Source organism: Petaurus breviceps, unplaced genomic scaffold, assembly GCF_028583685.1.
Source record: "Petaurus breviceps papuanus isolate PSGF00001 unplaced genomic scaffold, PetGlider_PUasm1.0 567, whole genome shotgun sequence".
Taxonomy (NCBI): Eukaryota; Metazoa; Chordata; class Mammalia; order Diprotodontia; family Petauridae; genus Petaurus; species Petaurus breviceps.
The window spans coordinates 9,028,686-9,052,314 of record NW_027186383.1 but is presented as its reverse complement, the minus strand read 5'-3'; the positions used below and the strand labels follow the sequence as shown (position 1 = coordinate 9,052,314).

General features: G+C 43.6%; 1 protein-coding gene across 1 annotated transcript in view; it reads left to right on the top strand.

Moving 5' to 3' along the window:
* The window catches only part of CAB39 (calcium binding protein 39), a 109,509-nt gene that overhangs the window by 63,586 nt on the left and 22,294 nt on the right, over nt 1-23,629 (top strand). Inside the window, exons 3-4 of the mRNA XM_069103250.1 lie at nt 16,259-16,423; nt 22,459-22,577. Of these exons, the coding sequence (XP_068959351.1) occupies nt 16,259-16,423; nt 22,459-22,577 (284 nt within the window). The remainder of the gene's footprint in view (nt 1-16,258; nt 16,424-22,458; nt 22,578-23,629) is intronic.

Genomic DNA, 23,629 nt, shown 5'->3' with positions numbered 1-23,629 from the left:
GGGGAGGAATTCCACCTGTCAGCTTTCCTTTTTTTGGGGTAGTCTTCCTATCTTTGAGATATCTTGAAAATTGACCCTGAGTACCTTGGAAGCACAGTTTAAAACATTACTGTCACCTAACAAGACTTAATGTAGACCAATATCTAGCCCAAAATATAGCTTGTATATATTAGAGTATGTGAAATTTGGTGTGTCCCTAAATCTAGTACCAGGAGTGGGGGAGGACATTTGTTTTTCAGCTGTATTCTTGATGTTATTTGACAATATAATCCATTGGGCTAGGAATACCTTCTTCCAACATCCTAGGTCATTCCTTTCTCTGAAAAGTGAGAGAGAGAGCTTTGGCCAAGGAGGTTCAAGCTTCACTTGTAGCACTGATTCCTACTTGTGGCCAACCATGTCAGGGTGCTGGGGTTGCCAAACCCTGACCTTCACCAGGGACCAAATGCGTTGTCTCTGTGGAATGACACACCCACCTTAGCTAAATTCTTCTGTTCCTTGATTTGTTGAGTGTCTCATGCTATGACTAAGTAAACATCCTTTGTTGATTGTTGAATGGTCCATAAGTGTTTCATTTCCTTGTGATCTCAAATCTGATGTGCAGCATCATCCTGAGTCAGGTCTAGCCCATGATACTTTTTTTTCCCTTTAGGCTTTTGTAGTAATCAGACATTAATCTCTAGTGTGCCTTTATCTATTGATAAAATCTTAATTTCAAGTAGCTTTCCCTTTTATGATCAGTAAAAATAAAACGGGGAGAAAGGAGCCTTTGTTTCAAGGTCATGAGTACCATGTATACCTTGTGATTATAATAGTAAAGTGAAACAAACAGTATTTTATGAAAATCCCTAAATAGCACATTTAATTCAGGGATTAAATTTAAGTATTTAAAAGAAATAATTCTGTAGAATTCATGTAAAGAAATGGTGAGTTAAGATTTATAAAAACTGTGCAGTGCACTCAGATTTATAAAGTGCTATAATTTTCCTCCATCCAAAGTTTACTGTTAAAAGTGTGTAACTAGAGCAGAGTGCAAAGCACAATATAATTTTCCTGTTCCTAGATATTATTCTTCTTTGAATGCAGCTTAAGATTGCATCAACTTTGTGGCAGCCAGTTCACATTTGACTCCTTAAACTTGCAGTAAACCAAAATCCTCAGATCTTTCCCCAGGTACTCTTGTGTCGCAAGGCCTCCCTCCTCTGGCACTTCTATTATGGGATTAGTTTTGCGTACCCAGATGTGGAATTTAGGTTCTTTTCTATTCAATCTCATCTTTGGACATAATGTCAAGAAGTGTCTTTCTGGATCCTGACTTGGTTATTAGCTCTTCCCTTTAGTTATGTGCCATCTCTGCCTTCATTCATTTTGTTTGATACAAAAGTTGAATATCACAGACCCAAGGACAGGTGCCTTTGACGCTCTACTAGAGGGGCCCACGTTGGCCTGACTACTGTAGGTCTAGTCATTTTTCTGGTTGCCAGTTCTCCCTAAGTGTGGATTCGTGGAGTCCCGCTCCTTTTTAATCTTGTCTTTTAGAAGAGCATGAAAAGTGTGATCAAATATTTTGGTAAATCTTGACGTATATAGTCTGTCTTAGGCTTTCTCCATCTGCCAGAAAAGGAAATGGAGTTCATCTGACCTGACTCATTCTTGACAAAGCTGTGCTGGTAGTTTGTGATTGGCAGTTATCTTTTCTTATTTCTTATTTCTTATTCACTGACTAGGAATCCAAGCCAAACTCATTGGCCTTTCATTTGCATAATCCACTTTTTTTCTTCTTTGAAAACTAGGGATTTGGTCTTTTCCAGACTTTTTGTTGCTTCTTTTCCTGTATCACTGATGGTGACTCAGTAATAAAACTATTTCCCCCCTTTTTTTAGGTTCTCCAAGAATGAATTTATTGGGGCGGGGGGGGGGGTGGGGGGTAACTCGGTAACTTGGCCTTCACTTGGCCTGTCTTGAATGTTAGCTCTGGTAGCCATTTTTGTTCTGTCTTTCTCACTCCGAATCTCTTCTCCTTGTTACAGCAGTACAGAAATCTTCTCTTTGTCATCACGGTAGAGGTCTAGATCTTCACTGTGGGGATAGAAACAACTTTAGAGACCGGTTAGTCCAACCTTCTTGTTGGCCTCTGAGGCCCAGGAGGTTAGATGACTTGTCCAAATCCACACAAGTAGGATCAGAGGCATAATTTGAATCCAGAGTCCTCTGACCTGAGACTCGGTGCCCTTGCCACTGTGCTGTGATGGCTCCTAGGGTCACTTGTTAGCTTGTCCTTCGATTTCCCTGTTTCCCTGTACGAGTATCTATGAAAGCCCTTGTGGGCCACAGCCTTTTATTGCAGCTTCAGCTCATTCAGTGTCACTGCTTCTCATGCTGTTTTTGTAGGCCTGTGCCCCTCTCTGTGCTTGTCCTTCCTTCCCTGCTCTTTTCACAGCTTTCTGCATTCTTTGCTGTTGTCTTGTCCTCTGTTCCTTTTACTTGCCCATATTTCCTAGTTTCCTACCAGCATATATCCAGCAGCTCTTCATTTTGATTTGTTGTTAAAGCAGCAAGTGGAGGGTTTTTCTGAGTTGGCTTGATTGTCACTACTCTGTGGAGAGGAGCCCTTTCCAACAGCTGCTCTTCCTTTCAGGGGATAAAAAGGAAGGGCAGGGAAGTCAGTGCCTTGAGCTCAGGTCATGTGCTGATGCCAAGAATAGAGGGACATTTGCCCTCAAAAGCCTGCTCTTAGCAGTTTTTCTTATGGAATATATGAATAACTTTGCTAAAAAAAGAGAAGTTAGAATAATGTGGATCACCAACTCATTTCTCTTCCCAAATTTTTGGCATAGTTTGGCTCAAAACAGATCAAGGATAATAGGCAAATGAAGTAGTTATATAGACATGCTAAAATTTACTGTGTAAAGTCACTAAAAAAGGTGTGAGTGAGGCAGAATGCATCCTCTATGGATAACATTCATCTTTAAATTTCTATGGTTATGTTACCCTTTGAAAGATATTTTCATGTACAATATTTTGAGCCTCATGAGAATCTTGTGTGGTTAATGGGGCAACAGTTTTGTCCCTGTGTGATGAATGAGGAAGCAGGGTCAGGATCAATCAGTCAGCATCTATTGTTTTTGTTCAGTCCTGTGACCCCATTTGGTATTTTCTTGGTAAAGATGCTGGAGTAGTTTAACATTTCCTGCTCCAGCTTATTTTACAGATGAGGAAACTGAGGTAAACAGGGTTAAGTGACTTGCCCAGGGTCATGCAGTTACTGTGTGTCCGAGGTTGGATTTGAACTCAGGTCTTCCTGATTCCAAGCCCAGCACTCTATCCACTGTACCACCTAGCTGCCCTGCATTTATTGGGTACCTACTAAGTGCCAGGGCAGCTAGGTGGGGCAGTGGATGGAGTCCTGGGGCTGGAGTGAGGAAGACTCATTGTCCTGAGGGCAGATCTGTCCTCAGACCCACATGGGGTCACAAAGATCAAACATGATTGAGAACTGAACGGCCTAACGTGTGTCCAGTGAGTTAGCGGGAGAGCCTCCGAATGCTGTTCCCATGATATTGAGCTGCCAATCTTATTAACTCAGGAATGAGAACTGTTTGCTTTTAATTAAGGTCATCGTGGAAAAGACTTTTACTTTATTGCTTGTATTAATATTTTCTCTTCGTGTGTGTTCAGAATAACATGTTTAAGAATACTTCACGCTTGGTATTTTCTATTATGAATAGTTTTCATAGAAGAGGTTGTACAAATAGAGCACCTGAGTTCTGGCATACCTCTCGGAGGAGACCAAAGCCAAGCACAGCTGTTGCCCAAACTCTTTTCCTCAGGCTGCAGCCCGGGCCGTTCTTCCCCTTCCTCCTTATTCTTGTAAGGTGATGATTCCGTGTTAAGTGAATGAACATCCCTGCTGTATGAGATAATGTTCCTGATAGGTTTGTACAGTTTACTCTGTAGCATTTGAGTGCTGACTATTAAATTCTAGGACAGTGACTTTCTGTGCCTACTCTTTATTTTCTCTCATTGCTTTTCAGTTTTGAAAGTACCTGTTCACTCACTTTCTTTTTTATTGCATTTAAAATTTTTCTTTTTTATTATGAACATAATAAACATTAATGAATATGAATATTTCCATATTAAAAAAAAAACCCAGAAAATGGGAATTCTTTGTGAAAGGAGGAGTCTCATTGAGTCCTTTTTATAAAGGCTATGTTAAAAAATTTAAGGCCGTAGTACCAACACTCTTCTGCTTTTGGGCCCCCTTCCCAAGTCCTTTGTGCTTATTCACTCACTTTGCCAGCAAAGTAGTACATTGACAAAGAAGATGATTTGGGTGGGGAGGAGAAAGGAAGGAGGCTTTCAGAACATCCATCGATGACTCATGATGCTAAACTTATTTAGAATAATCTTAGGCACCTCCAAGTTTATTAATAGGAGCTCTGCTCTTTTAGCTCAGAGGACTAAAATACTTGAGTATGAAAAGAAGAAAACTCAAGCCTTCCAAAGGTGATGCAAAGAAATGTGCTCTCCTTTAATAGTATGGAATGTCTATTGTTTCTTGAGGCAAATATTTACTTTCATTTAATAAATTCTCTCAAATAATAAATTGTTTAGTAGCCTCTTTCGTCTCTCCCTATACTCTAGTCTTACTCACCTAATGATCAATATTTTGGTAATGAATCAGTCTTCCTTAGGGTAAGCCTTCAATAGCAGATAAAACTGTTTGCCAGCATTATACTTAAAACCTTTCCAGCCTGGTGCTATGGAATCTGTGAGCACCCTGTTAAGTGTCTGAGGTTGGATTTGAACTCAGGTCCTCCTGACTCTGGGGCCAGTGCTCTATTCACTTCGCGTCACCTAGCCTTTTTTGTGCCCATTACATCTCTGGGAAGGCTTCCTTTTCTTTTAGTTAAAGAGCTAGACTAATCTGCTTGGTGACAAGGTCACAGAGGTCTTATAAGCAGAGATAAAATTACAATTGGGAAATATTTAACAAAATAAATGCAAATGCACTAGAAGATGGATGATGTTCATATATGGTTTTCTACATCATTATGTGCCCACATCTACACTTTAGTGGCCCCCATTTCTATTTGAGTTTGACATCACTGGGCTGAAGACCTACCTTAGAAGGCATTATGATCATTATGAGACTAGCCTAATCTTGGGAACATGAATGGCACTGGAGCAGGGGGAAAAACGAAACCAGGAAGATAGCAAAAAAACAGTGAGAAATAAACAATAAAAGCAGTGGAACAGCCACTTCTTAGATCAACTGAGTCTGGAGGAGAATGAAGACCAGAAATCCGAGGCTTCTGCTTTCTTCCATCCTCAGCCTCTGATACCGCGTCCAGATCTCAGTGGTCTAGACCCCTTGGTGGAACATGACAGAACTCCCAATTGTAAGGTGTCCACAGTGAGTAAGAGCATGAGGAGGAGCTTTAGAGCCCTAGGCCAGAGGGCGGCACATCAGAGCCAGTCGCTGTTTCCTCATCACTGCGAGCTTGTACGACTTTGTGTGCAGCTGTGCAGGTGCCAAGGCTGACCCTGTGTACCATCATCCCCTTGTGTTTTTCAGCCCACCAGCTAGGACATCCCTCTCCCTGGGAAAACCACTGAGCAGTTAATACTCAATATCTGCCCCATTAGAGGCTTTTTCTGAGAGGCTGCTCAGTTCATTCCCAAGGACTAAGAAAAGGCTCTTCTCTTACCTTCATCAAGTCATTTAGGAAATCTGGGCAAATGTGCATTCACCATAGTTATACAGAAGCACTTTTATCTACCCTTGTTTAAAAAAAAAAGCTTACAACATATGTCTCTGATAAAGGGCTCATTTCTAAAATATACAGAGAATTGAGTCAAATTTATAAGAATACAAGTCATTCCCCAGTTGATAAATGGTCAAAGGATATGAACAGGCAATTTTCACAGAAAGAAATTAAAGATATCTATAAGCACATGAAGAAATGCTCTAAATCACTATTGATTAGAGAAATGCAAATTAAAACAACTCTGAGGTACCACATCTCACCAGTCAGATTGGCTAAGATGACAAAACAGGAAAATGACAAATGCTGGAGAGGATGTGGACAAATTGGAACACTAATGCATTGCTGGTAGAGTTGTGAACTGATCCAGCCTTTCTGGAGAGCAATCTGGAATTATGCCCAAAGGGCTATAAATACTTTCATATCCTTTGACCCAGCAATACCACTCCTAGGGTTATATCCCAAAGAGATCATAGAAGTGGGAGGAAGACCCATATGTACAAAAATGTTTATAGCAGCTCTTTGGTGGTGGCAAAGAATTGGAAATTAAGGGGGTGCCTATCAATTGGGGAATGGCTGAACAAGTTGTGGTATGTGCATGTTATGGAATACTATTGTTCTATAAGAAACGAGGAGCAGGTGGACTTCATATTTACCTGGAGAGGCTTATATGAACTGATGCCAAGTGAGAAGAGTAGAACCAGGAGAAATTTGTATACAGACACAACATATGTGTGATGACCAACTTTGACAGACTGGACTCTTCTCAGCAATGCAGTGATATAAGTCAATCTCAAAAGACTCACAGTGGAGAGAAATGTGTACATCTAGAGAAAGAACTAGAAAGAACTGAATTTATATCCAGATGGAAGCAAACTACCTGATCTTTTTCCCTTTCTTGTTTGGTTTTATGTCCTCTTTACCATTTTTCATTCCATCTGATACAATCCATCTTTATAACCTGACTAATGTATAATGTGAAAGTATTTACAGATCCTGTACTAACTAGACTATATGCCTCCATGGGGAGGGGGGGAGGGGGACAAAATGTGAAACTCCAGGAATTGTGGAATTGAATCTTGTAAACTAAAAGTAAACAAACAAATTAATAAAAAAAAATTTTTTTTAATTAAAAAAAAAAAAAGCAAGGCATTGCTTGGTCCCCCCAAGCCCTTTCTTGGAATGAGTTGCCTGAACCCTCCCAGGGGAAAGGAGACTTGCTAGTTAAGGATGCTCTGAGCTGTGTTTCCATGGTGTATTGAGCTCTCTGAGGGGGCAGGAACCTTGAAGCTTGGAGATGGAATAAAGAATGACCAAAGAGAGGCCATCCTTATCTGGTAAGCCTTCCTGGAATCTGGATCTGAGAAACTGATGGAGAGAGCCCTTTCCTTTTTTTTTTTTCTTTTTGGAGGTCAGTTGGGGTTAAGTGACTTGCCCAAAGTCACATGGCTAGTAAATGTGTCAGGTGTCTGAGGTCGGATTTGAACTCAGGTCCTCCTGACTCCAAGGCTGGTGCTCTATTCGCTGCACTACCTAGCCGCCCCTAGAGCCCTTTCCCTTCCTAGGATTGCATTGATTCATCGCGGAGGTGGCTTCTGGGAGCTGAGACACTCAACTTTGGTAGTCTGAGGGCATGCTGACAGAGCTGTTGATTAGCAAGGGCAAATCTCTTGTACCAAGATGGGTACTCTCATTGGCAGAATTCCTAGGAATATTATAGTCAGGTTCCGGAATTTCCAGATTAAGGAGAGAATATTACAAGCAGCCAGGAAAAAACAATTTGAATATTGTGGAAACACAATCAGGATAACCCAGGATCTGACAGCTTCTACACTGAGGGATCGAAGGGCTTGGAATGTGATATTCCGGAGGTCAAAGGAGCTGGGATTAAAGCCAAGAGTCACCTACCCAGAAAAACTGAGTATCATGTTTCAGGGGAAAATATGGTCATTCAGTGGAATAGAGGACTTTCAAGCATTCTTGCTGAAAAAAAAAACAGAGTTGAATAGAAAATTTGACATTCAGATACAAGAAGCAAGAGAAGCATGAGAAGGTAAACAGGGAAAAGAAATCATAAGGAACTTATCAAAGTTGAACTATTAACATTCGTACATGGAAGAACAATAATTGTAACTGATGAAACTTTTCTCAGTATGAAAATAATTGAAGGGAATAGAAATATATGTGTGTGTGTGTAGATTGGATGGTATATGGGTGTATAAATATGTATGTGAATGTGTGTATATATGTTTACAGGTATACATAGATAGAGGGAACAGGACCAATTTAACAGGAAGGGATGATATTTAAAAGATGAAATTAAGAGATGAGAGAGGAATATAATGAGAGGAGATGGGGAGAGACAGAATGGGGTAAACTATCTCATATAGAAGAAGCAAGGGAAAATGGTTACAATGGAGGGGAAGGATAGGAAGGCAAAAGGGAATGGGTCAACCTTATTCTCATAGAATTTGGCTTGGGGAGGGAATGAAATACACACTAAATAGGGTATCTCACCCTACAGGAGAGTAGGGGGGAAGGGGATGAGAGGGGGATGATGGAAATCAGGGCAGGCTGGGGGGAGGAAGTTGGAAGCACCCACTTTTGAAAAGGGACGGGATCAAAGTAGAGAATAGAACAAGTGGGAGGTGGGATAGGAGGGAGGGAAATATAGTCAGTCTTTTACAATATATCTACTATGTTATTGTTTTGCATTAGCTACACATGTACAACCTATACTGAACTGCTTATCTTCTCAGTAAGGGTGGGTGACAAGGGAGGAAGGGAATGAATCTGGAATTCAAAGTTTTAAAATCAAATGTTTATACACACACACACTATTATTAATACTACTTTACATGTAATTTGCAAATAAGATATACAGGCACTGGGGCATAGAGATCCCACCATGCACTACTGGGAAAGTCGAAAGGGGTATGGGAGAGAGCAGTTTGTAGGAGGGGATATCCTGTGGGACTGCTATTTTGTGTAGGGGAAAAATGGGGAGAAAATTTGTAACTCAAAATCTGGCAGAAATGAATGATGTAAATCAGAATTTAATAAAGCATTTGAAAAAAGAAAAAAAAAAGAAGTCCCTGCTTCTACTAATGCATGCTTGATGGAGCTGTGATTTGGTTCATTCATTCTGGAAAGCAGTTTGGCAAAAGTCACTAAACTATGCATACTCTGGCCCAGGTCTATTACTGCTAGATCTATGTCCCAAAGGTGTCAAAGAAAAATGAGAAAGATGTATACAAAAATAAAATAGTTCTTTTTGTATTAGCAAAAACTGTAGACTAAGAGAGTGCTCATCTATTGGGGAATGCAATGACAAGCCATGGTCTAGTAGGTGGGTGGGTGATGAATTTAAGATGCCAAAGGAGACCAGCCCAGTGCGGGGGTTTGGTTTACTTTGCTGTGCATGTTTGTTACAGAGGTTTTTTACATACACGTGGGCACATGGATGTAGTATATTTAGTTGGGTGGAGAGAGGGGGAGTAAGTGTTTATTGATTGAAAAAGTCATTAAACATTTTTTTAAATAGTTACATCATCCTTAGCAGGATTCTGTGACCTCACAGTCAGCACAGCACAGCACAATGACCCCCTCATCCAGATGGGCAGTGTACACGCTTCTCAACTTCTGCTGTTCCTATAGAAATTTCATTCTGATTGTTTAGTTCAGGATGGGGATGTGTGACATCTGATAGAGGCTGACAGGCTCACTTACGACTATCTGCAGTGAGAGGCATGACCAGAATTCTTCTGTTGAATTGACCTCAAAGGGGAAGAAGGCCATTGATTGTTCCATCCAGTTCACTTCTGGCTTCAGGGTAGATGCAAACTTTGTGTGACCTGTCCCTGAGGAATCTTTGCATACGGGCCACATTGCTTGCAGTAACCCATTGGGAAGACTTTGCCAAGTTATCCCCTTCCTGGACCAGGCTGCCACAGTCCAGTGGCACATGCTTCTTTTTTAGTGGATGAAACTGTTGGTGAGCCAGAAAAAGCAGTGTTCCTCCAAAGCCAAGTTGTCATTGTCAGAGACCAGCTGGACTGGCCGAGGAGGCAGGTCATTGGGGCTGGGGCTGGGGCTGGAGTTTCAGCCTCTGGCAGAGTCAAAACCTGTTCAAGAAGGGCACGACACTTGAGGGATCCAGGTGCAGTTTTGAATGTGCTGTTTCCATTGATTGGTGGAGGTCTCCCATGCCCCACTCATCTTGTTAGAAAGCCTGTTGGTTTTGCCCAGTTCATAAGAGGCAGTTATGGACAAAGGGTTGACTGTGTGACCCTGGGGCGTGTGTCGAGTAGCATTGAGACCCAGTGACAACAGGTGAGCAATTTTTTTTTTTGCCTTTTGGAGGCCAATTGGGGTTAAGTAACTTGCCCAAGGTTACATGGCTAGTTTTTTAAGTGTCTGAGGCTGGAACTGAACTTGGGTCATTCTGACTACCTGGGCCGGCGCTTTACTCACTGTGCCACCTAGCCGCCCCGCAACTTTTAAAAAGTAGTTTATTGAGCACCGGCTCTAGGGATCTCATACACTCCTAAGGTCTGTCAAAGGCTCTGAGGACTCTGATCTTTATGGACAAAGACCTCCAAAGGGACGGGTCCCAGGGGCTTTATAAGGGCCCTCTAGCCTGGCTAGGTCTCCTGGGGCTTTAGCTGTTCGGGACCTGACTGTAGGAACTAGAAGAGAGGGAAGAGAGGGACAGGGAAGGAAGGGAGGAGGGTCTGCTGTGTGCCAGGCACTATGCTGAGTGCTGGGTAGATATGAGCTCAGTTGTTCCTTATCACAACTCTGAGAGAGGTACTGTTATCCTCATTTTACAGGGTTTAAGTGACTTGCCTAGGGTCACACAGCTAGTAAGATGTCTGAGACTGGATTTGAACTCATGTCTTCCTGCGTCCAGGGCCAGGGCCCTGTGCCACCTGTCTGTCTAGTCTCTGTCAGACCTGGCCCTTATTGGTCTGGTGGTTAGAATGGGGTGAGATAATTAGGGAACATGTAGCACTTATTTTGTCCCCCTTGTTTTAGAGAAACAAGTCTCAGTGGGGGGATAGGACATGCTGACTAGAGTGGCCACGGGACGGCCACCATTCTTCAGGGTGGGCACCTTGTGTACTGGCCAGAAGTGACTAGCAGGGATCCTGGGCCAGCTGTCTTACGGATACCTTCCTTGCTTTTTGGGAAAGAACTAGTTCCTGGAGGCAAAGGACCACGTTTGTCTTTGCATTTTGTCAACTCTTAGCACGTCTCAAGCAGAGGAAGTTCTCCATTTACTTGATTTCCTCAATTTCATCGACTTTAGATAAATTCATTAGTTTTTGCTTTTGTGTTTTCCCCCACACTTTGCACAGTGTGCCGCACACATGCGGTTTTTACCACGTGCTTTTCTGGATTCACTTAGTAAGAGTAAATTAATGATTAATAAGAGACGGCTCAGAAGCCTGCAACACACTGCTGTGTGACCCTGGAGCTGCCCCTGCAGAGGGAACGGGAACAAGTTGCTTGATGTTTTAGTATTCTAGGCGAGAGGCATCAGACTCACAACTAACATGGAATTGGTAAATGTTGAACAAAATACATAAAAATAAAACACATGTTCATTTGTGGCTTTTTAAGTCACTGTGTAGCCTGCAGGAGTCATTTAAGTTTGCTATCACTTTCTCCATTGCTAGGGGGAATTTCCGTTTCTCTCTATACAAATGAAATCACAGGCCTAGTCCCTATCCCTGAGTTAATGTTTGGTGTCTGTTCCTGTGTTCTTTATTCTTCTTTCCTGTGTTTTTTAACTCAGACCCAAAGTCTTCAATGATCCTAACAGCTGTCCACAAGTCTAGTGGGTCACTTCCGAAGGGCGTGGCCTCCCTGCTGGCGGCTCACTGACTCAGGAGAGCCCATGTTAACATTATCTGTGGTCTGCTGTATTTTTATCTGGTTCCGTTTTACTCTGACTCTGCCGCACTGGGGAGCATTGTGCAGCCACTGCCTGGACTTCACTGCTGAAGTGGCTGTTACTGCTTAGGAGCTCTCTGGGCCAGATGGCTTGTGGAGCTCCCTTTTAGAGCTCGGACTGTGACGGCGTTCTGGAAATGCTGTCCTCTGAATACAGTTTGGTGGTTATCATGTAGGATTACTTTATATTTGTAATCATTGTTCGTGGACAGACCTTGTCCATGGATGAGGAAAGTATTTTTTTGAAAGAGAAAACAGACACAGAAAGACAGAAGTTGTTAGTTTGAATGACTTCCAGATTCAAGGTTATTTGTGAAGTGACTCTTCAGAACTCCCTGGAGAAGGTATCACAGGGAGGGGAATTAAGATGAAGAAAAAACTAGTCTATAAGTCAGCGATGTGGGCCTGCAAAAGGACAATGCAGCCGCACGGAGCCAAAGAGGTTTTCCTTGTTGGGTGAAGAGACCTGATAATAGAGTGGAGGAAAAGGGCCATGATGGCAGAGGTGCCTTCAGACCTGTGTAAGTGGCCGGAGTTCCTGTTGGGGGAGGGAGAGGCCCCTCTTGAAGCTTCCAAGGAGACTGAAGAGCATCAGTTTCAGTGCTCAGTCATTCTGCAGCCTTTTGGTTTGAAGGCAGAGGGACCTGGACTTGGGGGTAAGGCCCTGCAGATGGGCAGGGAGCTCACACCAAGCTAACATACACTTTGCCTTAATAACAGGTCAGGGGTTCAGGAGGAGAAACACTTGGTAGATTTGGAAGAGTAAATTAGATTAGGATAAACAGATTATGGAGGACAAAGGACCAGGCTGGGGGGCCCTAGCGGGTGCTTACTATACATAGCCTCCTCCTTAGTCTGGCCTCAAGCCTGCCTTCTCATCCATCCTTCCCTCCACTGCCCAAAGCAACTCCAAGCCTCCTGCTTGTCCCCCCACAGCCTGTCCCTGACAGGCCTTTGCAGCCTCACTGTACATCCTTTTGTCACCCCCCACCTCCCCTTCTCCATAGTCACTGACCTCATCTATATAGCAGTTCAAGGATGGCTGCTTTACATGTCTCATTTCCCAGATGACAGTCCATCTCCTTCTTGCTTGCCCTGGGCAGTCTTCAGTTCTGTCCTTTCCTGCTCTCCCAGCTGTTGTCTTCCCCACCACCCAATTATCTAGTACCTATTTTATGCATAGCGGTTTGTGTGTAGGGGGTCTAGCTGGCACCCTAGTGTATAGAGTGCTAGGCCTGGAGTCAGGAAGACTCATCTTCCTGAGTTCAAATATGACCTCAGACACTTCCTAGCTGTGTGGCCCTGGTCAAGTCACTTAAACCCATTTGCCCCACTTTCCTCATCTGTAAAATGAGCTGGAGAAGGAAATTGCAAACTACTCTAGGACCTTTGCCAAGAAAATCCCAAATGGAGTTATGGAGAATTGGACACAATTGGAAAACAACTCAGCAAAATTTGTGTGTTGGGGTTGCTTTCCACTGCTGGCTGCAAGCTGTCTCTCTGCCTTTGTGTCCCCAGTGCCTGGCAGAGTGCCTGGAACCTAGGAGGTGCTCAGTATAAGCCATTGGTGATTGTTTGGTCAGTAATTGACCTTGGATATGAAAATTGGACATGTTCATGAAAAGGCATTTGTTAAGCATTGGGAACACAGACGGAAAAGCACTGCAGCTCCTGCCTTCAAGGAGCTCACATTCTAATGTGGGGAGATAGCACACAGCCAATGGATAAGCCCTCACAGTACTTAGGGTGCAGCAGAAAAGGAGATGCTAATGTGTGCATCTGCTTTTTTTTTGCCTTTTTTTTGGTAGGGCAATTGGGGTTAAGTGACTTGCCCAAGGTCACACGGCTAGTTTTTTGTGTTAAGTGTCTGAGGTCGGATTTGAACTCAGGTCCTCCTGACTCCAGGCCAGTGCTCTATTCACTGCACCACCTAGCTGCCCCCTGTGTATCTGCTTTAATGTTATTTCCACTAGATTTTGAACTCTTTGAGAGCAGGGATTGGCCTTTGTATTCCCATTTTTGTCTCACACCTATCAGATTGGCAAAGATGACTAAAAAGAAAAATGGCAAATGTTGAGAGGCTGTGGGAAACAGGCACTTTGGGAGAGCTGTGAATAGGTCCAGCCCTTCAGGAAAGCAGTTGGAGGTATGACTGAAAAGGCCTCCAAATGTGTCAGAAAAAATGGTGAGGGGGACAGTTTCAGAGAAACTGGGGAAGTATTATATGCACTGATGCAAAGCGAAGTGAGCAAAACCAGGAAGCCAGTTGATATGGTAACCATGACATTAGAAAGGCAAGCAACTGTGAAAGACTGAAGAACTCTGATCCGTTTAGTGAACAGTGATGAAGCCAGGATGATGAGATGTGCCTGATGGGATTGATGGGCTCATCGTGCAGAGTGAGTCGTCTGGTTGGGACATGGCCAGTCTTTGCTTGTCTGTCCATGTCTGTTAAAAGGATTTTCCTTTTTTTTCAATTGGGAGGGAGAGGTGGGAAGGTAAGAGAGAACAAAAATGAATGTTTGTTAATTGAAAAAAGTAAAATATAATAAGTTGCATTATTTTTTAAAAAATCTGTATTGGGCCAGAACAGCACAATTCTCTGACTTTATCCAGACCAAAAACAAACAAAAAGTAGTGCTCTGACCAGAAAATTCAGGGCAATGAGGAATTTTGGGGTGTTTGTGAGGCTGCTTACCCAGCCAGGCTTGAGGAGGCAGAGGCAGCCCATTGACCCAGAAGGGCCAAGTTGGGAGACTTGGCAGCCCCAGGGAGAGCATTAGGTAGCTGTGAGGCAGTGAGAGAGGGACGGATAATGGGGCTGTGGTCACCACCTTGAAGGTGGGGTGTAGTCTAGCGCCTTAGGATAAGAGCCAGAGTTTGGCAGTGCTTGTCAGGTGGTGATAGAGAATGTAGATGAGGAGCAGAGGCTTATTTTGTTCCAAAAATAATTGTAGCAATAATAACAATAGCGTTTAATATTTGAAAAGGTTTGCAAAGTGTTTTACATTTGATTGTCACAACAATGCTGTTAGAAAGGTGCTATTATCCCCATTTTACAGATAGGGAAACTGAGGTGGAGAGAGGTTAAATGCCTTGCCTAGGGTCACTCAGCTCAGTGTCTGAGGCAGGATTCAAACTCAGGTCTTCCAGATCCAGGTCTAGCATTCTCTCTACCTAGATGCTTGGCAGAATAAGAATAAACATTTTATTAGTGTAAGAGCTTTACACTCACAGACTGTAAGTTGAACAGATACCTGCCACTCTCATTCCAGTTTAGTCATAGCTTTGTCCTGCTTTGTGTGGGAAATCATGGCAATATGACTCTGTTTAATAACGTTTCTACCCGGCTGTGGTTTTGTAATACTTCTTTTAAATGGGTGATAGTAGTGGGGGAGAGAAATGGCTGACATGTAGAAGAGAAAGCCAGTGTGGTGCAGACCAGGGAGAGCTGGCTGCAGGCACCCCTCTGGCAGTGCTGCCCTGTGGCCAGAGGCACCTCCTGGAATTGCAGGGTGCCTTGGTGACACTAGTCACTCCCAAACATCATTTTAACAATGTTTGGCATTTCTCTCCTACCCAGGCCTTTGCTGAACTACTAGTAAAGGACAAAACAGATTTCACTTATCTCCTTTCCTTCCCTCTGTGCATCCTGGAGAAAGAACGGGTAATAGAATGTGTCAAGAAAGTTGAGGCAAGATGCTGGGCTGCCCATCTGCTCCTGGAGAGCTGAGCTGAGAGGAGAGACCCGAGTGCAGAACAGATCGGTTCTATTTTTGCTTTAAGAAAACTTAGCCAGCAAGAAACACTTAGTTGTCAGAAGAATTTCCAGATGTGTCTATTCAAAGAACTTGAAGAACTTGGAGCTAAATGTTTATTTGTCGTATCTAAAAGCTCAAGGAAAGTGCTTTTACCTCAAGTCTCAGCCATTTAAAGCTGAATATACTGTATTAGAAACCCGCCAAGGGGATTGCCATGTTTTGCCAGTTTGAAAACCAGTCCATTAGGGAGGGATGGGCCAACCTGCTATGTCAAGGAGGTGTCTTTTAAAAAGATTTGTTGTGTCATTCAAGGAGTGAATCCTTTTTTTTTTTTGGAAGGGGGAAGACTCGGCAATTGGGGTTAAGTGACTTGCCCAAGGTCAGACAGCTAGTAAGTGTTAAATGTCTGAGGCTGAATTTGAACTCAGGTCCTCCTGACTCCAGGGTCGGTGCTCTATTCACTGCACCACCCGGCCGCCCCAAGCGAATACTTTTTGAGATGAAGTAACAGTATTTCAAAGACTAGAGTCTGCTCTTTAAAACTCCTGGCGTTGTATTTTCCATGTCAGTCAGTTTCGGTCTGACTCAAATTAGAGTTTATTTAAAGAAAGTTAGCCTCTTTTCCCAAATTAAACCATGTTAAAATTCATAGGCTATTGGGAAAATTTGGCGTTTTTACAAAGATCTTGTTGTATCTGTTAAAAAAAAACCATTGAAAGTTAAGTTGCTTTGGTGCTGGGAATGGTGACTCTTTGTGTCTTGCCTCGTCAGGCCACAGAGGAGGTTTCCAAAAACCTGGTCGCTATGAAGGAGATCTTGTACGGCACCAATGAGAAGGAGCCGCAGACGGAGGCTGTGGCCCAGCTGGCGCAGGAGCTGTACAACAGTGGCCTCCTCAGCACGCTTGTCGCTGACCTGCAGCTCATTGATTTCGAGGTAAGAGCAGAGCCCTGCCCCCGGCCTGTGCCCAGCCTCCTCACCAGATCCTCACACTGATGCGCCCAAGGAGTGAGGCTGGGAGGCAGAGAATTCCTCTGCATCCTTTCTAAAAACAGTAAGCTTATGCTGTACTTGATAGTAGCAGAGCCAGACCTGGCTGCAGCCCATGGCCTCTGCTCTCTGCCTGTCCTCCCCTGGGGAGCAGGAGCTTTTCTTCATTGGTCCGTGTCCTAAGTAGCTGCTTGTCTGCGCAGCATATTGCATAGAATCACAAGAGACCACAAAGTCCCAAGCTTGCCCGCAGGAAGATGGTGGGCCTCGCTTTCAGAACTTATTCTAAAAGGAGGGAAAATACTTTGAGACATTTTTAGTGAGCTGAAGTGAAAAAATAAGACTTAAGTAGATTCTGGCAAGCAGGAATGAAGACTGTCCCAAGGCAGGGAGAAGTGGGAAGATTCACGAGAGGACAGCCTTCTCAGGAAGACCTCAGCTCAGACCCCAAACACCAGGGCACCTTCTTTGGGTGCCAGTGCCTACTCATCACTTCGACACAGGGGCTCTCTCCTGAATTCTAGTTCTGTATGGCTGCTGAAGCGCCATCCACCTTCCTCCTCACTATTGACACCACCTTTGTGATATTCCCCAGCTGTTCAGCTGCCATGGCAGCATCTCCTGCATCTGTCCTCAGCTCTGGCTCCCACCGTGCTGATTCAGGCCTGCAGCTCCTGCTATAGCTTCCAAACTGGTCTCTTTGCCTTCTGTGTTTCTCTCTCATCAACAGATGATCCTTCAGAGTTCTAGAATAATCCTAATACTGAATCATAGGGGTGCCAGTCTTACTGTGTCATCCTCAGCTGAAAAACCATCATTGTCTTCCTAGGTGGCTTGTCTGGCATCTGGCTCTTCTAACCTCACTTCTCACACACAGATAGTCATTCTCTCTCTCTCTCTCTCTCTCTCTCTCTCTCTCTCTCTCTCTCTCTGTCTCTGTCTCTGTCTCTCCCCTTCTCCCTCATCCCCCTTCTCATATCCTTCAGAACAGGGACTGACATTTAAAAAAAAATCTTTGTGTCCCCAATTCTTAAATGTTTTTGGTGCTTAATAAAAGTTTGTGAATTAAATTTCTTTGAATTGAATTCGTCACAGCAGGCACTTAAATTGAATGCTTCACTGGGGCTAAGATTACCTTTAACTCTCCTGCCTTTTGGCCCTCTGCTCTAGCAATACTTTGTTATCCATCCATCAGCCTTGATATGTGGGTTTCAGGGCACATTCTTGAGGCATGTACTCATCTTAGAAACAAACTTGGTTGCCCTGAACCCTCAAGTATTGGTTGGAGATTTTGAGGAGCTCTGTATTCACTTTAGAAGGTCTCCATTGCCTGGGATGTTGAGTCCTTCCTGTTTTTCTAGCCCCACAACTCTTTCCTGCTTCTCTCTGACTGCCCCTGCTGGCCAGGTAGCAGCTTAGCTGTGACATTCCTGCTCCTTTGTCCATCCTTTCTAGGACTCTCTCTGTTCCCCCTCCAAGTTGAGAGGGACAAAGATGTAGAGTTGTCAGAGAAAGTTGTGGTTGACATGGAATCTGTGCTGCCTATCACATTCATGTGTGAATTTGTAACAGACTGAGCAGCCTCTTAGATCCATAGTCCCCAGGGAGGAGGTCTGTTCCCAGAAGGTCCTTCCCAGTTCTTTGGGGCCAGCATCTACATAGATGTAACGGGGAAAGGAGTAATAGCTTTTGTGTCTTAGTTGCTGAAACTGAATTTGAAAGTTAGAAACTTGGTCATAGTGACAGAGACCACAGTAACATTTTTTACTCTTTTTTTTTTTCAGTTACATGTAAAAAGAATTTTTAACATTAGTTTTTAAAAATTTAAGTTCCAGATTCTCTCCCCCTTCTTTGAGAAGGCAAGCAGTTTGATATAGGTTATACATGTGCAGTCATGCATGTGGTGAAAGGAAACACAGACAACTCCCCCCGCCCCCCAACAAAGACACAAGAAAAGTCAAGTTTTAAAAAGTCTGCTTCAGTCTGCGCTCAGCTCTTTCTCTGGAGGTGGGTGGCATTTTTCATTATGTGTCCTTCAGAATTGTTTTAGATCATTACTTTGGTTGTTCCTTTATTCTTAATATATTGAAAATGAGGAAGTTTTGCAAGTCAGAATTTTGGAACTACTAGGCAGGATAAAATAAACAACAATTCAGCTGAATCCGTGGCCTAGTCAGTAGTGTGTGTGCTCCCTCCACCAACACAGATCGCAGCTCGTCCGTGACTTCTCCCCTCAAGTTCTTCTCTGGGGCTTCTGTAAATTCTCTCTGGAGGATATGCCTCTAGAGCACTGAAGGGACTCTCCTGGCTCATTGACTGTTTGAGGGCTCTCAGTCCTTCCTGCAGGCTGCTTTCTCTCTGTCAGTTTTTTTTTCATTCTCAGTATATGGCACCCCCTCCCTCCCCACTCCTGTGCTTGTCCTCTTGATGGATGTCCTAGCTCTTTGTGGACAGTTCTTCACTTCTCTTATGCTGCAACCTTCTCTCTCTCCCTCTCTCTCTCTCTCTCTCTCTCTCTCTCTCTCTCTCTCTCTCTCTCTCTCTCTCTCTCTCTCTCTCTCTCTCTCTCTCTCTCTCTCTCTCCCTCTCTCTCCTTCCCTCCCCCTCCCCCCTCTCTTCCTCCTCTCTGTCTCTGTCTCTCATTTGGAACTGTGAGGCAGATGAACAATCAGCAAGACCTTCAGTTGAGTAAGAAGCCAGACAGTTCTCTGTATTGTCATGTCAGTCATAGAATTTTGTGTAATCTTAACAGGCACAGGAGACACCTTGTTTGAACAGAGCCTTCAGAGCAGTAGTTTGATTGAGTTGAATGTGTTTTTCAAAGTTAGCAAACAGTTGAACACAGCAAGATCTCATTCTCTGCACTTCATATAATCTCTAGGAAATCATCTGTGAAAGTCTGCCTAATTCCTTCTCATGCTTTCATTGAAGACCTCCCCATTGCCGTGCTTGGACTGTTCTCATAAAGGTGATAGGAGAAAGACGTAGTTCCTAATGCTTTGGTGAAAGTCTTACCCTTGGTCTTTTCCATTCTTTTGGAATCTTCTCCTTTGAGATTGCTTCTGAACAATCGGTCCTGGCACTTCCTGCGGCTTAAGATCCTGTCAGCTTTTCTGTTTGCCTTGTCACACTATGGATTTACTTAGCATGCAGTTCTCTAAAGCCTCAAAGTTATTTTCAGAAAAATTGCCGTTCCTTCTTTTGTGCAATTGCAGTTGATATTTTTGGGCCTCAGTGGAATTTATCCCTTTGGAATATTATCTTACTAGGTTTGGCTCAATGTTCAGAGTCACAGAATCTCAGTTGGAAGGAGCCTTGGAAACCATCTAGACCAGAGATTCTGAACTTAAGAGTCTGTGATCTTTTTTCTTTTTGTTTAAAGTGTTTCGATAACTATATTTCAACATAATTAGGTTTTTTTATAATCCTCTGTATTTTGTTTTCTGAGAGTGGGTCTGTAGGCTTCCCCAAACTGCCAAAGGGGTCTCTGACACACACACATCACGTACAAGAAGGCTGAGAATCCTCCATCCGGTCCTCCTTACTAGGTCGCCAGTTACCTCTACACCATCCCCTGCAAAGTGGCTGTCCATTCTTTACTGGAACCCCCCCAGTGGAGGAGAATTCACTCCCTCCCAAGGCAGTCCATGCTGCTCTTAATAGCCCTGGTGGGAGATTCTTTCTTTTGTCAAACCCTAAAGTTTTCTCTTTTCTACCCATTGCCCCTAATTTGGACCTGTAAGGTCACAAAGAAGCGTTCTTTCCCTCTTCCGCGTAACAGTCCTTCTAATAGTTGAAGTCGTCTCTTTTTCAGGTTAAATATCCTGAATTCTTTCAAATGATCCTCAGTGGCAGGATCCCAAGTCCCCTTTGCATCCTGAGTGCCTTCCTCTGGCTGCTCTGAAGCTTATCAGTGTTCTTCCTAAAATGTGGTCCCTGCTCTAGATGTGGCCTCACCAAGGTAGACTACAGCTTCTCCTTGGCACTGTGCCTCTCAGCTGCAGGTCCCCACTATTGGGCTGTTGACCACTCAGTCCCTTCATCTTTCAATGAAGAGACCTGCTCCTTTGTCATCCAGCTCACTGACTCTCATTCTCACTCTCACCTTTGTGTCATCAATAAATTTGATAAGCTCTCTGTACCTTCAAGTCAAGGAGCCAGAGGTGTGGCCATTCCACTGGAGAGCACTTTCCCAGTGGTTTTTAAACTGTTATTGCCAATTTTTTGTTTCTATAATCAACCAGTTCCAAATCCATCAAATTCTACTCCTTTCTAGTTTAAATCTCTCTTTCTTTTCCATAGGAGTGTACCCTAGATATTTTGCCAAATGCTATTAAATTCTAGTTAGACATGATCTACAGTATTTCCCTGATAACCTACAATCCTGTCAGAAAAAGAAAATCCCGTCAGTGTGGCATGATCTGTTCTTGACAAAGCTGGCTCTTTGTGATGACTGCTTTCCTTTCTAGAAATGAATTCACTAGCCATGTCTTTAATGATATCTTCTAGAATTTTGCTCATAATCCAAATTCAGATCCTTGGCCTCTATTTGGAAGATTCCGTTCCCATCTCATTTTTGTTGACGTGAGGATTAGTGTCTTACTGATCTCTGTGAGCTCTCAAGGCTGGCCTAGGTCAGGAGTTGTTAAGCTGGAGTCCAAGAACTTATTTTTTATAAAAAATCATTTCATTATGATTGACTTAAGTCATAATTCCTGATTATTTCATTGTAAGCATTTCAGAACATTCTGTAAAGGTGCCCATGGGTTTTACCACATTGCCAGAGTGATCTGTGACACCAAGAAAGTGAAGAACTTGTGACTTCAGACCACTCCGTGGTCACGTCAGTTCTTTTGGTGCTCTGGCATGGGATTCTTTTCGGCCCACTTTGGGGATGGAGGGGCAGCTGACAGCTTTATTATGGTCTCCTTACACCTCTGCTCTCAGCCTTCAGTGAGCCATTTTGTTTTCTCCTTTCTGGAGCCTCTCTCTTTCCTCGTCACCCCAAAAGACATTTCTGACCACTTTGGACTTTCCAGTACAGTGATGAGTAAGCAGCCTGAGCTTATTCTCAATAAGTTCTGCATAGATTCTTTTTTGCCCACTTCTTCATCCTTTGCAGCAGATGTTGATGGGTGATCATTCTGAACACTGCAGGGCAAGATGAAGGAATATCCCAGAAAATTGTTTCTTGTTGCCTTTGGACATGTGGTGAAATGTATGCAGTCTTCCCAGAGCCTTCAGTCTTCCCTTCCACTTAGTGACAGCTCTTGACTTCCTCTACTGGTTTCATTGACAGCAAGAAGGCCAGCGTGTGTGGGGTTCAGTCCGGTAATCCCCAAACTAGGATTCTTTGCTCCTTTTGCCAACCCTCAGGCATTATTCTGTATCCTTATCCACTTGAGTTGTTGGGCCTGGCAGAGCTGTGGGGAAGAGCCTCTGGCTGTCAGTTGGTCTTCAGAGAGCAGGTGCAGGCTGGAGCAGTGCTTCAGCTTTCCAGGCTTGACAGGAACCAGGCAGGTGCTGTTCCATGATGGGATGTGGGATTTCAGGGAAGATACTAAAATGTTTGAAAGAAATTAAGATATAGCTGTGACCATTTTAAAGCCTGCTATTGATTTGCCTGAGTAACCAGGACTGGGGCCCTACTCTGATGCCTTATTGTGGTTTGGAAGGGACCCTGAGTTCTCAGAAGCTGCTCCAGCAGAACACAAGGTCTCTTGGGCCCCACCAAGTACAGATGCAGTGTCTTTTGTGGGAGAACCTCATTAAGAGGGGAGGTCATCTCCAAGGTGCCGACAGCAGCACCTGAAGTGTTGAAGGACGACTGCATGGCCTGTGTCAGTGAAGGGCAGAACCACACAGCCTTGAAATGCTGGAGAAGCGGTCACACTCTGCTGTGAAGACAGCTTCTCTCGTGGCTTGTTTTTAATTACATACGTTGAGTTAGGTAAATGCGTAATTAATTGTCTTTCTAACAGGGCAAGAAAGATGTGGCCCAAATTTTCAACAACATCCTCAGAAGGCAAATTGGTACAAGAACTCCTACCGTCGAATATATCTGCACTCAGCAGAATATTTTGTTCATGTTGTTAAAAGGGTACGTACAACATCACAACTTTTATACTCTCAACTTAAAGATCGTTTTGAGCAAAAGTAGGGTGGCAGATGTGGTGAAGACATTGTGGTTTTGTCAGGGCACTCCCCCGTGGGGCTTGAGCAAATGTGAGCATTGTGGAACGTAAGAACAATCTGTGTTACAAACAGAAACTTACAGTTGAGTGTGAACGGCCCCAACTGTAAAGTTCAGAAGTCCTCAGTCCTGCATAAGGTCCTTGATGCTTTTGTCTGAGTTCTCGAAGCTTTGGAAAATTGAACAGTAATTGGTATGCTCTCAGAACTGCTTGCGTTTTGTAAGGCAAATAAAAACTATCTTCTAAGTAGAGTGTAGGCTGCCAAAGTAATGAACAAAGTGCCTATTTGTAATGCGGCAGCTTTGATTTTTGTTACATATGTGTATTCACTACCCACTAAGAGAACATCTCCTTGGAATTATCACTGGAATGGCAGACTTTTATATTTGAGTAGCCAAACAAGAAAACAAAACAAAGCCTGAAATTAAAAAAAAAAAAATCCTCTCAGGGCGGCTAGGTGGTGCAGTGAATAGAAGAGCACTGGCCCTATAGTCAGGAGGACCGGAGTTCAAATCTGACCTCAGACACTTAACACACAAAAAAAAACTAGCTATGTGACCTTGGGCAAGTCACTTAGCACCAATTGCCTCCAAAAAGCAAAAAAAAAAAAAAATTTCTCTCCTCACTGAACCTAGCTGATGGTCAGGCTTAGTTCTGTACCAGTTGTTTCCAAACTGTGGAACTGGGGCTGTAGCTCACATCTGTTTGTTCGTAGCTTTGTGGTGTTTTTAAATTAGTGGGTGCATACATGTACACATGTTGGTGGGAGGAATGGTAACCCAGATGATCCAGCCTGTCCTGTCCCTCACCTGGCCACTTCCCAGGAATGATTCAGTGGTTCTATCCTGCCCACAAGTTCACACTTGCTCCTTCCTCTTCAGACCTCGGATCCTGGGCTGCCTCCTGGGCACAGCCTCCTTGAGCACAGCTGTGCTCAAGTCCCTTTCACCATGGCAAA